Source organism: Microcaecilia unicolor, chromosome 10, assembly GCF_901765095.1.
Source record: "Microcaecilia unicolor chromosome 10, aMicUni1.1, whole genome shotgun sequence".
Classification (NCBI taxonomy): Eukaryota; Metazoa; Chordata; class Amphibia; order Gymnophiona; family Siphonopidae; genus Microcaecilia; species Microcaecilia unicolor.
Genome location: NC_044040.1, coordinates 17,120,030 through 17,136,172, shown reverse-complemented (window position 1 = coordinate 17,136,172; position 16,143 = coordinate 17,120,030). Strand labels below are relative to the sequence as shown.

The 16,143-nt window shown below is 48.2% G+C and overlaps 1 protein-coding gene across 1 annotated transcript in view; it reads right to left on the bottom strand.

The window, feature by feature from the left end:
- Positions 1-16,143, bottom strand: part of LOC115478999 (collagen alpha-1(VII) chain-like) — a 309,662-nt gene that overhangs the window by 61,559 nt on the left and 231,960 nt on the right. Inside the window, exons 79-84 of the mRNA XM_030216704.1 lie at positions 15,114-15,170; positions 13,501-13,572; positions 13,173-13,244; positions 10,151-10,186; positions 4,500-4,580; positions 2,758-2,811 (exon numbers count right to left, since the gene is read on the bottom strand). Coding sequence (XP_030072564.1) covers positions 2,758-2,811; positions 4,500-4,580; positions 10,151-10,186; positions 13,173-13,244; positions 13,501-13,572; positions 15,114-15,170 — 372 coding nt within the window. The remainder of the gene's footprint in view (positions 1-2,757; positions 2,812-4,499; positions 4,581-10,150; positions 10,187-13,172; positions 13,245-13,500; positions 13,573-15,113; positions 15,171-16,143) is intronic.

Below are 16,143 nucleotides of genomic sequence, written 5' to 3'. Positions count from 1 at the left end.
GTGTACCACGTTATAGAATACACCTAGAAAGTTGTGTATGTAAATTCTAATTAAAGCCAATTAGTGTCACTAATTAGTCGTTAAATACCAATTATCAGCGCTGATTGACTTGCAAATCAATTAAGCTGTGTGCTCAATTTGGCCATGCGACCAAATTAGCGCGCACAACTTAAGGCACCATATATAGAATTTGGAGGATTGTAAATGTGCGCACATATTCTATGCGTGTATATTAATGGGTACATTCAGACTCCATCCCTGGAACAGCTACATCCATGCACATCTGTGTGCAAGAACACTAGTGGAACCATGCCCGTTTCCTCAACAATGAAACGGGCCCCAGGAAAGCTGTCATGTAAGCTTTTTTTTTCTCTATCCGCTGCCCTCCCCTCTATGTCCAGCAATTCTTCCCTCCCCTCCATGTCCAGCGATTCTCCTCTTCCCTGCCCTCCCATCCGTGTCCCGTGATTCTCTCCTCTACTGTCCTCCCATCCCATCCATGTCCATCAATGCTCCTCTGCCCTCCCCTCCCCTTCCTCCCTCCCAACCCTCGATGTCCCGGGATTCTCTCCTCCCCTCCCCTCCCCTCCATGTCCAGAGATTCTCCTCTTCCCTGCCCTCCCATCCGTGTCCCACGATTCTCTCCTCTACTGTCCTCCCATCCCATCCATGTCCATCAATGCTCCTCTGCCCTCCCCTCCCCTTCCTCTATCCCTCCCCTCGATGTCCCGCGATTCTATCCTCCCCTCAATTTGTACCTGAACGTTCTCTGGCTGGCTGGCGCTGGCTTCCGTTCCGTTTGTAACATCTCTCCTGACATCAGCTCGCCTCCAGCGTTCTCTTCCCTCTCACTGTTATGCCCTCTGACGTCATTACGTCTTGACGCGAGGGCGGCACAGTGAGGGGGAATGGAACGCTGGAGGCTGGCTGACGTCAGGAGATGTTACGAACCCAGGCAGCCAGACATGGAACGTTGGAGGTGCAAATTATTATATAGGATGCTTTACACACAGAAACCCTCACTCAAAATTGCATGTGTAAATTTGGTTGCACATCAAATTTGTGCACACAATTTCATTGAGTAACAAACCAATTAGCGTCAAAAACTGGGTGCTAACGACCAATTATTGGTGTAATTGACAACAATTTGGATTGACATGCGAATCTTGCTAAGCACTATTCTATAAAGATGCGTGCACAAATTTGTACGCGCACAACTGAAAAGGGGGCGTGGTCACGGGAGGGGCACGGGCAGGTCAGGGGCAATCACTAAAGATGCACACCGTATTACAGAATTCGGGGGATCCACGTCTAATTTATGCACGAGGATTTACACTAGGTTTTAGTTGGTGTAAATTCTCCTGCCAAAAGTTGCCTGTGGATCCCGGTGTTACACACTAGTCTACACATGGTTCAGATCTATATCTCAGATTTGTATTATCTTTAATTAAAGTAGGTTGTACCGACTCTAAATGAACCATTTTACTCTCCACTTTTTCCACTCGCTTTTTCAATATCTCTGCGTTCTCTTCATTCTTTTCTAATCTTTTTCCCAAAGTTGTAATTTGAAAAGACTGTTTATTAGACTGTTGAAAAAAGAGCTTATGGGATTGAGAAATCAAGTCCCATAACAATTCTAATGTTACCTCTGTCGGCTTTCTCATGAGCTCCGGGATCTCATCCATTTGAAGTTCCTGGATCTCAGCCTGTTCAGAGCCTTGCTCCTCCACGTTTTCTCCAGGACTGCTTGTTCCGTGCAGGTCCAGTGCCTGCACTACCTCTCTCCCCTCCGATAGTTTGTCAATCACTCCTCCAGTGTCAGGGCCCCTATCGATCTGCGTCGCGGGCCCCATTGCCTCTACGGAGGGGGAGCTGGTCCACTGGGGCTGTGGGGGCGGAGTACGCACGTCGGGGCTCAGCGTGATATCGAGTCCGGTGTGGGCCGACATTTCCTCTATTCCATTGGCTCTCACCAAGGAACCGCTCCAGGCGCCAGTCTCTCGCCGTTGCGAAGGTCCCAGAAATCGATCCACTGGACCCTGAGGTAAAGTAGAAGGCGTCTGGGGAGTTCTTGCAGACGCTCTTCCACGGTGTTTAGGCATACTCAAAGAGAGGAAAATCCAGGCCCTTCCGCGTCCTAGCTAGATTCCGCTAGTCTACACATGGTACCTAACTCGGGAGCCCTTTTACTAAGCTGCATGTCTACGCGCATCCTATGCGCGCCAAAATGGAGTTACCACCCGACTACCGCGTGGCTCTTGTGGTAATTTTAGTTTTGGTGCGTGTCCGATAAAGGATGCACGCCAAGTGGTGTTTGACGTGTGTAGGTCATTACCGCCCGGATTCTTTACCGCTAGGTGAATGGCTGGTGGTAAGGTCTCAAACCCAAACTGGATGTGGGGCAAATTTGATTTTGCCGCACATTCATTTTCGGCAAAAAACGAGGGTTTTTTTACAGGCATGTTATAAAATGGATCGGCAAGCGCCCAAAACCCGCGCCTACACTACCGCAAGCCATATTTCAGCACACCTTAGTAAAAGGACCCCCTCGGAGCCCCGTTTATAGAATAGCGCTTAGCATGCATTTTTTTGTTGCCCAAATACTTAATCTAGTCTAGCATGTATTATAACATTAACTCTTTGTGTGCATACAAAGGTGGTAAAATTCTCCGGTTGGAGGGATCAGTAATTATAACATATCTTGTAAACCAATGTGCAGAGGAGCTGAACTAAATATATTTTTAATTTGTACAGTACCTTTTCTCCCTTCTGCCCATGGTCACCATCTTGACCAAGGTCGCCTTTCTCCCCCTAGAAAAGAAAGAGAGATTGAAGTAGGTACCCCACCAGCCAAAGAAATTCATTGCAATGAACAAGCTCCCTCCCAACAAGATTCCATCTACCGGCAGAGAAGCGAAGAGAATCTGCAGGAATCCAGATTCTGAAGTTTATTGTCTACCATGAAACCACACTGTAAGATGGAGCTTTAGGGTGTAGCAGCTGGCGGTTCATCAGAATCAGCTGCTACACCCTGAAGTGTTTTGGGACGATTTGCTGCAGAAAGTCTACTGAATGACGTTTTTTGAGAGATCCCTTATCTCTTGTTTGTCCTGTTTATCTGTCCTAATTAGATTGTAAGCTCTGTCGAGCAGGGACTGTCTCTTCATGTTCAAATGTACAGCGCTGCGTACGTCTAGTAGCGCTATAGAAATGATAAGTAGTAGTAGTCTTTGGGGTTCCAGAATCTTGCTACTCTTTAGGATTCTGCATGGAATCTTGCTACTCTTTGGGATTCCGGAATCTTGGTACTCTTTGGGATTCCGGAATCTTGGTACTCTTTGTCCTTATCCCTTATTCGTCCTGTTTGTCTTAATTAGATTGTAAGCTCTGTCGAGCAGGGACTGTCTCTTCATGTTCAAATGTACAGCGCTGCGTACGTCTAGTAGCGCTATAGAAATGATAAGTAGTAGTAGTCTTTGGGGTTCCAGAATCTTGCTACTCTTTAGGATTCTGCATGGAATCTTGCTACTCTTTGGGATTCCAGAATCTTGGTACTCTTTGGGATTCCGGAATCTTGGTACTCTTTGTCCTTATCCCTTATTCGTCCTGTTTGTCTTAATTAGATTGTAAGCTCTGTCGAGCAGGGACTGTCTCGTCATGTTCAAGTGTACAGCGCTGCGTACGTCTAGTAGCGCTTTAGAAATGATAAGTATTAGTAGTAGTAGATTTGCTCATTTCTAAGGACATTGGGTTTTGACCCCTGAGGCAGGTGCATGTGGTGCCAAAACACGGCCCGTATCGTGTCTCGTTTATTAAAGACTAGCCTTTCAGCCCGTAAAAATGGGCTATTATAGGAAGGGGGGGTTGAAAGGCCCGCCCCCGCTGCCGAGTTCGCCGCTGCCCCTCCCCCTCCGAATTCGCGCCCCCCCCCCCGAGCCGTCACCACCCACCTTCCACCCGGCCGGGCCCTCGCTCCGCTATTGAAACAGCGAGGGTCCGGGAACGCAGCACTGAGCTCTGCTCAGCTGCCAACGTCGGCCTTCCTTCTTCTTCTCTGCCTGTCCCGCCCTTGTGTGACGTAACATCGTCGAGGGCGGGACAGAGGCAGAGAAGAAGAAGGAAGGCCAACGTCGGCAGCTAGTGCTGCGTTCCTGGACCCTCGCTGTTTCAATAGTGGAGCGAGGGCCCGACCGGGTAGAAGGTGGGTGGCGGCGGCGACTCGGGTTGGGGGAGCGTTAGACGGCGGTGTCCCTCCCTCAGAAATAAGCAGTACAGACCCTCTCTGTTCCGCCCCCCCCCCCCGTCATCATGTATGGGGGCGGGGCAGAGAAGGTCTCTACTGCGCATTTGCGAGTGAGTACGACACTCGCCTTTTATATATATTGATTGTCCCAGCCTTGGAGGCCCTTCTGTGCTTCTTTTGTTTTTGATTTGTGTACTTCTGGACCCCTCTCTCTTTTTAATTTACCAATCTTAGGATAACCACTTCCCACACTCACCACTTCTCCCTTTTGTCCCTGCAGACCTCGGTCTCCTTTGACCCCTTTCAAGCCATTCTTGCCATCAAGTCCAGCTCTGCCCTGAAGGAGAACAAGAAAAATGGGTTAGACTGAGCCTTCTGACCTAGGAATGAGCACATTCTGTGAAATAAGAGGTTCCCCCGTAAACAAAGCTGATGGAGACAATCAGGAGTGGCTCAGCCTGGTTCTCAGGACCTGAATGTTTTCAATGGGCTTTAGGAACCCTCAGTACCACAGTAATCCCATGATGACTCCCTTTCAGCTTGGACAGGCTGAGCCCTTCTTTTATCCCAAGGCATGCATGGAGTGGAAGTCCTGTTTTTCCTAAGAAAATCAGAATTAACATTTCCATGAATGCTGGAAAAGTGTGTGTGTGTTTGGGGGGGGGGGGGGACGGAGTGGGGAAGGGAACGAAACTGGCTGAGCCTGTACTTGGTGGCACTGAGTCATCGGGTGACCCTGGAAACAGTCCACTAACACACACTCATTTCGAAAGCTGTCCTGGATATTTGCTATGTTCAATGCAGAGTCAGAGGTGTAGCGACCTGTGAAGTCATGATTGCGTGGACCATATGTGGGCTAGGGCTGAAATGCGCTTAGCAGATTGTATCTATTTCATTTTCTAGAAAGGAAAGAAAAAAAAACAGCAGAAAGGGAGAATACGATTTTCATTCTGATACTTCATTAAGGGCTTCTTTTACAGTGCGGCAAGTGAGAGGAAACCCATTCAATTCCTACGGGCTTCCTCTCATTTGCCGGGCGGGAATAGCTAGCGCGGCTTTGCAAAAGAAGCCACTGTCTTCTCGGAATTCTTTAATTCACATCGGGCAGAGGGAGCCAGTGATGCGTTATTTCAGTGTAGAACTTCAGGAAGTCAGAGGGAGCCTGTCCTCACTCTGCAAGTGTTCACTGGCCGTTATAACGCTAGACTTCTCTATCCTGACCAGGGCTTTTTTTGAGGGGGTACTTGGGGGGGACTGAGTACCGGCACCTTTTCCATTGTCTGCTAAAATTGACCCCTGGTCTCCAAGTTTTAATGAAAGAGCTCAGGCTTTACACAACAATTCTGCCTTATCATAGGTTCTGTTACTGGTTGTTGCAGGGGGCCTGGCTGTTGTGGGGTGGGTCCCTCAGTGATCACTCCCACCCCTTAAGGGTGGCCTGCCATTTGAGTACCGGCACCTTTTTTGCTAGAAAATACGCACTGATCCTGACACTTTCCCAAACTATGAAGTGACAATACAATTGACAGTGACTTCAAAGAACCACGCGTCTTTCTTCAATAAGGCTGCCAACTGGATCCAGGTTTCCAGGATGGGATTGATCCAGTCCTGGGTTTGCCCCAGTGCATGCTGGGACTTGTAGTCTTGCTGTTTCTTAGGGGATGCAATAGAGAAATCAGAACTACACATCCCTGTATGCAATGAGGTAAACTCAGGACTGAATCCAGTTGGCAGCCTTAGTCTTAATATTCTTCATCCTCTGATCATCTGATTTTCAGGCCAGTTAAAGTTAACTGGGACATTCAAAAAAAATAAGCAATTACGTTGCTGATTGTGATTATACCCACTTACAGTTGACTAGAAAAGTTATTCAGTTATTTAAATTTAGGACAGACATTTTCTCTGACCAGACTTAACAGGTTAACTTTATGCAGATAATGATAACTTTGACACAAATGTCTGACAGTGCATTTCTGGCTATTCAACTGCATTTTAGGCATTCAACAGGCCGCAGGGGCGTAGCCAGACAACAGATTTTGGGTGGGCCTAGGCAAGAAGTGGGTGGGCACCAAGTGTTCTCCACACCACTATCACCAAAAAAATATCTAAGCTGGCAGGAAAACGCTTCTTTCCACCTTGGCAGTCTGCAGAAGGCATGCGTTGAAAACCGAGCATGCGCAGGTTCCGGTATCGTTGAGAGTAGCGTTTTTGTTACCATTAGGCGGAAGTCTTCAGCTGACGGAACTTTGGATCCCCACCAGCTACCGTTAAATGTGTGCTACTGTTGGGTGGGCCTGAGTCCTAAGTGGGTGGGCCCTGGCCCACCCAGGCCCACCTGTGGCTACGCCACTGCAACAGGGCAGCGGGAGAGAGGTTAAATGGACTGAAAGGGAGCTGACTGACCTCTTAAGGTCACACAATCAGCAAGCAGAGGGGTATTGAGAACTAGGGGCGAAGCCAGACCTCGCAGTGGGAGGGGGCCAGAGCCCGAGGTGGGGTGGCACATTTTGGTCTTCCGCCCCACCACTGCCCTGCCGCTTCCCCCCTCCACTGCCCTGCTGCTCCCTACCCACTGCTGCAGCAAAAATACCTTGGCTGACGGGGGTCCCCAACCCCGCCAGCTGAAGTCTTCTCCAGCGCTGGTCTCCAGCGTCGCCGCGTTGCCTGCCCTGCTCACTCTTCCACCTCACGTCCTGCACGCTCCTTTTATGAAACTGAGCATGCGCAATTTCACTAAAAGGAGCATGCAGGACGTGAGGGGGAAGAAAGAGCAGGGCAGGGCGGCGCAGGAGACCGGCGCAGGACAAGGCTTCAGTAGGCAGGGGTTGGGGACCCCCGCCAGCAAAACCAGGGGCCCAGAGGAAATTTGAGGGGGCCCAGGCCCCTGTGGCCCCACGTAGCTACGCCATTGATCAGACTGACAAAAGTTAAGTGTTAGAGGAGGGATGTACACAGAACCAGTCATCAAATATTTGCAAAGGCCTTGGTGCTGCAAAACTCTTGGGCTGTGTTAGATGGTCAGACATTCATCCCCGGGCCCAAGCATTTATTTTTATGCTACAAAAACAAACTCAAAGAACGTACGTACTGTCTCGTAGAGATTTACTCCTGGATAGGAACTTTCCACACACCTTCAACTTTCACTGAATTCAGGCTTCGGTGGTGATTTGTGCTGTAAGAACACTTTGAAACAATTCTGTTTGCCTAAAGTGAATCTCATGAAGTTTTGAATAAGTCAACGTGGTGGACAGAGAGTAACTAAAAGCACTTTAGCATTTGTTTAATTCCTCCTCTGGGATTTAAACCTTTTTTATGCAATAAAGGAAAGGACAATAAAAGCTTCTAAGTGTGTTATTTTCAGGCAATTATGGATGCAATACTGAAAAAAAAAAAAAAAAAGAAAAAGAAAAAACACCTAATGTGTGAGTAGAAGCCGTGACTAAACAGGACGCTTGGTGGATGCATGACTGCCATTTATATATTGCTGGGAACCTATTTATTGTTCTAAAAGAAAACTGCTTTGAGCTGTTACAGTTCCAGAACGTAGTCATAATTCTTTAATCGTGCATAATGACACAGAATCAGTAAGTGTGAGCCAAAAAAAAAATACTTGCACTTAAAAAAAAAAATAGAAAATGAAAACAAATTCTGAAATGCAGGAAGAGAACTTCAGTTAGAATCATGGAGGGCTTAAAACAACTACAGGCCCAATATTCACTGCAGGGACGTAGCCAGTCTTCGGCGGGAGGGGGGTCCAGAGCTCGAGGTGAGGGGGCACATTTTAGACCCCCCCTGGCGCTGCTGACCCTCCCCGCCATTGCTAACCCCCCTGCTGCCGCCACCAACTTTGACGACCCCTGCCGACGACCCTCTCGACCCCCCTCCCGCCGCCAACCCTCCCCCGTCGTCACCTACCTTTGCTGGTGGGGGACCCCAATCCCCGCCAGCTGAGGTCCTCTTCTTCCCGCGAAGGCTTCGTTCTGTTTCTGACGTCCTGCATGTTGTATGTGCAGGACGTCAGACTCACAGAAACAGAACAAAGCCTGGCTGATCTGCACGTGGGTTTGGATTTCAGATCTGGTTAGTCGCCTTTCCAAATCTCAGCTCCGGGTGAATTATATTTAGGTACTGCAGGTACTTTCCTGCATAAAATAGTTTACAATTTAACTTTTGTACCTGAGGCAATGGAGGGTAAACGGGACCTACACAAGGCTGCAAGAAGCACTTGTGGGAAAGAAGGATTTGCAGCTTCTCTGGTGTTGACTGCTGTGACCATTAGACTACTCCTCCACTCTAACACAATCTCACATGGTAAGTAATGATACAACATTGTCTGCCCCCAAAATTACACATTAGAAACCTGAACTGGATCCTAAGTCCTATCAGAACCAAGCCAATTAATATGTAGGACAACAGGGTGACTATTTGCATGTTACTAACGGTACTATGTAAGCCACATTGAGCCTGCAAAAAGGTGGGAAAAGGTGGGATACAAATGCAACAAATAAATAAATAAAAGAAATACTAGCTCATAGTGTGCATGCGGTACTTTGCACACACATCATGCGGTCTGTAAGATTGATATTAAAAAGTCATTCAGCGGTAGCCTATAAATGTTATTGTAGATCAGGGATCTCCCTGGATAACTATTTCCTTGTAAATTATGGCGCATTGCTTGACAAAGTTCGCTTTGGAATTATGTAAAAAAAAATTTTTACAAATTAAAAAAAAAAAAAAAGTAATTCAGCGGCTGATTTCTGATGCCTTAGTTAGGACCCTATATTCAGCATCAGTCAGCTGTTCAATGCTAGACATCAGCTCTGAGAGCTGCTAAGTTCCCTGCCAGCAACCCCAGTCTGCCATCCTTTTTGAGGCACCTAAACCGGAACAATACAAATTAATTTCAAAGCCTGTGATCATTTTCAGAAAGGCAGATCTAGGTGGCTAATTGTGCCCCCCCCCCCCCCCTGGTCCTGCTGCCTCCCTCTCCCCCCTTCACTGACCTCTTTCTTTAGTCCTGCAGCTAAATTGGCCATCTGCTGCTGACGCTGGAACACCCTCTGCCGTGGCCCCGTGCTTTTTGGAAGAAGGAAGTGACATCAGAAGGGGGTGGGCCGCGGTACAGGGAAGTTCCGGTGTCAGCAGCAGATGGCCGATTTAGCCGCTGGTGCCCCCGCCTGTGAAGGGGGGGGGGTGGTTTCAGGGATGGGAGTACGGGGAGGGGAGGAGAGGGGGGCATCCCGGACCCTGTCCCGGAGGTGAGAGAAGAACATTGCACACCAGGCATGTGGGATGTAAGCACTTGGCTCCATAGCCGCTGAGAGGGGGGACAGGGGGGACAAAATTTCCCGGGCCCAGGCCTCCAAGGGGGGCCCGGCGCTGCAGTCCCACCCGCCCTCCATCATCGACTGTCTGCCCCCTGCATTGAAATCGCAGTCTCACCTCCATGAAAGCAGCACTGCAGGCAGCAGAACGCCTCCCTTCAGCCCTCCTTCCCTCCCTGTGTCCCGCCCTCAACTGACGTAACTTCCACGAGGGCGGGACACAAGGCGGGAAGGAGGGCCGAAAGGAGGCGTTCTGCTGCCTGCAGTGCTGCTTTCACGGAGGTGAGACTGCGATTTCAATGCAGGGGGCCCGGCCCGGTGGCGGATGGAGGGGGGGAGCGGTGGCGACCTCAGGGGGGGTGGAGGGGAAGTGGCGGCGGTGGCGACCTCGGGGCGGCAGGGGCTGGCCCAGTCTCTCGGCTGCCCTGCTTGGCCCCCACACAGCCCTGGGCCCTTGGGCACTGCCCAGTTGTCCATATGGTCAGTCCACCTCTGCTCTGAAGACATAAATCAGGCTGAAGTATATACCCAACAATGTTATTGAGCCTGGAGCATTTCTAGTAGGTAAATGAGATCTACTCACTGCAAGTCCAGGCAGTCCTGATTCTCCGGGCTCACCCTGTGGAATAAATGAAAACTGCTTTACATCAGTGCTTGACTGAAGTATTATGAGGGGCTCAACCATCAGGCACAAACCCCCAGTTCTTAGCATCTAAATATAAGTGTCATTTGCATGTTTATAAATTCACTTGTGAAAGTGCCATATGCGTGCTCAGTGGTATTTTTACCTTTTTGTAAACTGCTCTGATAGGTTTTTTTCCCCCCTCTAGGGTGGTATATCAGGTTTTAATAAACCTGAAACCTTTAATAGACCTGGTATTCTATCATGTGAGTGTGAAAGTTGCCCAGCGTGTAAATTCACAAGGGGAGGCGCATGGGCAGGTCTCACATTTAAGTGCGTAGATGACAGAATATTGACATTTAATACACACTAAAGTGTGTGGAGGTGTAGCCTAGTGGTTAGTGCAGTGGACTTTGGTCCTGGGGAACTGGGTTCAATTCCCACTGCAGCTCCTTGTGACTCTGGGCAAGTCACTTAACCCTCCATTGCCCCTGGTACAAAAAAAGTACCTGAATATATGTAAACTGCTTTGAATGTAGTTGCAAAAACCTTAGAAAGGCGGTATGTCAAGTCCCAGTTCCATTTCCCTATTTGAGATTCTACATGGAATGTTGCTGTTGCTACTATTTGAGATTCTGGAATGTTGCTACTATTTGAGATTCTACATGGAATGTTGATGTTGCTACTATTCGAGATTCTACATGGAATGTTGCTAGTGGAGGAGTAGCCTAGTGGTTACTGCAGTGGACTTTGATCCTGGGGAACTGGGCTCAATTCCCACTGCAGCTCCTTGTGACTCTGAGCAAGTCACTTAACCCTCCATTGCCCGGGTACAAAATAAGTACCTGAATATATGTAAAGTGCTTTGAATGATGTTGCAAAACCCTCAGAAAGGCGGTATATCAAGTCCCATTTCCCTTTCCCCTTTATGCCTGCTATTGACATGGCTTAAATGGGTTGCCTAAATGTAACCATATAGGGCTGGATTGCCAAGAAGTGCTGGGAAAAATTTGGGCTGAACACCCTTTATAGAATTGCACGTACTGCGTATTCAGTCTCCCAACTCTTGGTGCGAGGACTTACACCAAGGAGGTTTAATAAAACAATATAAACATCACCAGTTTGCTATTGTTTTCGAATAGTGTCTGCGAAGGTCTGGCGTTGGGCTGGCGGTAATCCCGCATTGGGCTTACTGCCGCTCTGTAAAAGGGCCCCATAGTAACCAGCAAGACCACAGTTCGTCATTGGCTCAAAAAAACCTTCATCCTCGTTTTTCTTCACTTCTGTATCTATTCATCGAACTTTATTCTTCAGAGTTAATTATTACATTTTTTTTTTGTTTTATTTAAAACATCCACTATGGAGCCCACTTATCTTAAAATCCAACAGGGTCCTGTTTTACCTGTCTTTCTTCAAGACTTTCTCAAGGGGATAAATGTGCTCAATATCATATTTATTTATTTATTTATTTATTTGCATTTGTATCCCACATTTTCCCACCTATTTGCGGGCTCAGTGTGGCTTACAATACTTTGAGAATGATGGAGGTACAATTGGTTACAGTGCGATTATGGATTACATTATGATGAGTTATAGAAGACAGAGTAAATACAGGATATCATTTGGGAATAGAACATCAGAAGATAACAATGGTGAGTCGAGAGGGGGACAAATAATATCGAGGGATCATAAATGTCTAACATTCTTATTTGTGGGTAGGGTTTTAAGGGTGGTGAGGATACGGGAGAAGAGACTTCAGGATAGAGTGTTTTGGTGCGTCTCTATTGGTTTGTATGGACTTCATGTGTTATAATGTTAGTTATAATCCAGCGTCTTTTTTCACTCAAACCACCGCTGTCAGTCAATGTAATGACAGTTCTCAACCAAGGGCTGCCTACTGCCGCTTTCCCTGCCCCTCAGAACTCGATGCATATTCCCTGCTAAGTCCACCGTGTGTCGCTGCTGTACAATGGCTGGAACTCCCTCTGCCTAGGGCTGTAAGACTACCCTCCGCAGCAACTCCATCCATCTCTGGCTCAGGGGCAGTGGCGTACCAAGGGGGGGGGTAATGGGGGTGGTCTGCCCCAGGTGCACGCCACTGGGGGGGTGCCGCGCGCCTGTCAGCTCTTCATTTGCATGCTCCCTCTGCCCCGGAACAGGTTACTTCCTGTTTCGGGGCAGAGGGAGCATGGAAACGAAGAGCCGACAGGCGCGCGGCACCCCCCCCCCCCAGCGGCGTGCACCTGGGGGGGGTTATTTCGCCGGGGGGGGGGTCACGCTGTTCCGGGGGGGGGCGGGGCGCATCGGCGATCCGCCCCAGGTGTCAGCGCCCCTAGGAACGCCACTGCTCAGGGGCATAGCCAGACACCCAATTTTGGGTGGGCCTGGGCCCAAGATGGGTGGGCAGAACTACTCCGCCTTGTCCCACAAGTGATTTGGTCTCTCCCTCTCTCACCTGCATGCCATATGCTCTCTCAAACATCCCCTCCCCTCCCCTGCATACCTTTTAAATAGCAGATTTTCACTGGCAGCAAGCTACAACTAATACACACTGTTTATGTTGGCCCCACAGCCTTCCCTCTGATGAAACTTACTGTCTCCGTTTAGGCAAGAATACATCAGAGGGAAGGCTGTGGGGCTGGTGCGAGCAGTATGTATCAGTCGCTGCGCACAGCAGACGAAGATCTGCTGTTTACAAGGTATGCAGGAGGGACAGTTGTTGGGAGTTTTCCGCTGGTGAGGCTTGGGGATCCCTGTCAACCACATCTTAGGTGTGCTGCTACTGGATGGGCCTGAGTCCAAAGTGGGTGGGCCAGGGCCCACCCAGGCCCACCCTTGGCTACGCCACTGCTCTGGCTGGCCCAAAGAGCAGGATTCAGGAAATAAACCCATATCTTCCACGTGCAGCACTGCCACTGAGACGCTGGGCTGGTCACAGGTGGGACCCTATTGACCTTCAGTACTCAAAAAGCTGATTACTGACCTTCTGTCCCACTGGTCCTCGGGCACCAAAAAGCCCCACGGATCCCTTTGAACCAGGTTCTCCTTTAACGCCCTGATTGATTGGGGAGAAAGATAAACTTGTTAGACAGTTAACGTGTTTCGTGTGTTTGTTACACAGCAGTGATGCGTTAAAGATGTTTTGTGTACTCGTTACACTGCAGTGATGCTGTTAACACGTTTCATGTGTTTATAGCACTGCAATGGTGCAGTTAAAATGTTTTGTGTGTTTGTTACACTGCAGCGATGTCGTTAACTCGCAATGTCTCTATTCGTTTCACCACAGTGATGCTAGTATTTCATGGGTTTACCTTTTCACCTGGCGGCCCGTCTTCCCCCTTCTCTCCTTTATCCCCATCAAACCCTGGAGATCCTCTGCTACCCTAAAAAAATCAATGGCAGTTTTGATAAGTATGCCTTCTGTCTCCAAGATACCCAGGGCTTAATTTCTGGGAGGGACAGCCCAGGGGCGTAGCCAAACAACAGATTTTGGGTGGGCCTAGGCAAGAAGTGGGTGGGCACCAAGTGTTCTCCCTCCCCCAACCACCACCCAAAAAATACCGCAGCTGGCAGGAAAATGCTTCTTTCCACCTTGACATGCAGCAGGCATGTGCTGAAAACTGAGCATGCACAGGTGTCGGTATCATGGAGAGTAGCATTTTCATTAACTTCAGGGGGAAGTCTTCAGCTGGCGGAGCTTGAGATCCCCACCAGCTACTGCTAAACATGTGCTACTGTTGGGTGGGCCTGAGCTCTAAGTGGGTGGGCCCCGGCCCACCCAGGCCCACCTGTGGCTACGCCACTGGGACAGCCTGGAACGCAGTTCTACCTTTTCAGACTCCAGAGCAGAGGGATGTTCTGCTGCAGGCCTTTCCTTCTGGGGGGGGGGGAGGGGGGAGAAGAGAATGGGGGGGGGGTCTCACTGGACACAAGGATTTTTTTTTGAGGAACCAGTGATTTCTCTCTCTAGTGAGAGTTTTTTCTGCTGGTACGTTTTTTACCCTCTGTTACAATAGTATATGGACCAATGATAAAACTTTGCTCTGAATACAGTGGAGACGCACCCAATATGGGAGCAAGTATTCATGAATGGTCTGACTGAGAAGCTTTGAGGCCCTTTATTTAGTTATGATGATTCTATTGAATACCTAGTGGTTAGGGTGGTGGACTTTGGTCCTGGGGAACTGAGGAACTGAGTTCGATTCCCACTTCAGGCACAGGCAGCTCCTTGTGACTCTGGGCAAGTCACTTAACCCTCCATTGCCCCATGTAAGCCGCATTGAGCCTGCCATGAGTGGGAAAGCGCGGGGTACAAATGTAATAAAAATAAAATAGATACTATTGGAGATTCTACATGGAATGTTGCTACTATTGGAGATTCTACATGGAATGTTGCTATTCCACTAGCAACATTCCATGTAGAAGGCTGCGCAGGCTTCTGTTTCTATTCACAGAAGCAGAAGCCTGCGTGGCCACATTGGTGATCTGCAAGGGCCGACTTCTACATGGAATGTTGCTAGTGGAATAGCAACATTCCATGTAGAATCTCAAATAGTAGCAACAGTGGAGGAGTGGCCTAGTGGTTAGGGTGGTGGACTTTGGTCCTGAGGAACTGAGTTCGATTCCCACTTCAAGTACAGGCAGCTCCTTGTGACTCTGGGCAAGTCACTTAACCCTCCATTGCCCCATATAAACCGCATTGAGCCTACCATGAGTGGGAAAGCAGGGGGTACAAAAAAAAATACTGTGAGAGAAACAGTCCAATATACAATCTGGTTGGTGAGTTTGTATTTAGATATCGTTACCAGTTTGAATTATTGAAATTATTGAAATTATTGAATAATTTGAGGTATTATTAATCTCTAAAATTTGATTAAAAAATATATGTGAAAAATAAATAAAGACGTTGCACTGTGCTACTTACTGATTCTCCTTTGCTTCCTTTGTAACCTTGAGGTCCAAAAATAGCCATTGGATCACCCTTAGGGAAAAGATAAAAGCTATTTATTACCAAGAGATCACCCATTGAGAATGGAATCAGAACGCAATGCATGAGTCAAAAACAAAAATCATTAGGACATCTACCAGCACCTTCAAAATGCCCACAAATATGAACCCCACGTTGTTAACCACTATGCCGACATAGTAGCATGAAAAAAGTCAATACAACAATTATGGAATCATGGCATATAAAGAGCAGTAGAATTGGTGTCCACACTTACGTGTCCCTCGCGTATGTAAATTTACAAAATACTAGCAATTTTGCAGATAAATGTACAGTTACACATGTACATGCTAGCAAGGCTCCTAAGGGCGAAGAAAATGATAAAGGGGATGAAGAGAGAGGTGCTGTTGCTGGGAGATTTCAATCTGCCGAATGTAGATTGGAAGGTTCCATCTGCGGAATCGGAAAGAAGTAGAGAGATCGTGGATGCTTTCCAAAGTGCTCTGCTCAGACAAAGGGTGACGGAACCCATGAGGGAGGGAGCGACGCTGGATCTGGTGCTCACAAATGGGGATAGTGTGTCAAATGTCCGAGTGGGTGCCCACCTGGGCAGCAGTAACCATCAAACGGTTTGGTTTGATATGACAGCTGAAGTGGAGGGCGACCACTCAAAACTCAAGATCCTGGATTTCAAGCATTTAGTAAAATGGGGGAATACCTGAGGAAGGAGCTGATGGGCTGGGAGATTGTACGAGAAGTGGAAGGGCAGTGGTCCAGGCTGAAAGAAATTATAAATAGGGCCACAAACCTTTATGTAAGGAGAGTACATAAAAGCAAGAGAAAAAGGAAACCGATATGGTTCTCCAAGCAAGTGGCTGAGAAAATAAAGCCTAAAGAGTTGGCGTTCCAGAAATACAGAAGAAGAGGAAAACGGAGAGAAATACCGGATGAAACTGAAAGAAGCCAAGGGAGAGATACGTCTGGCGAAAGCGCAAGCAGAAGAACAAAT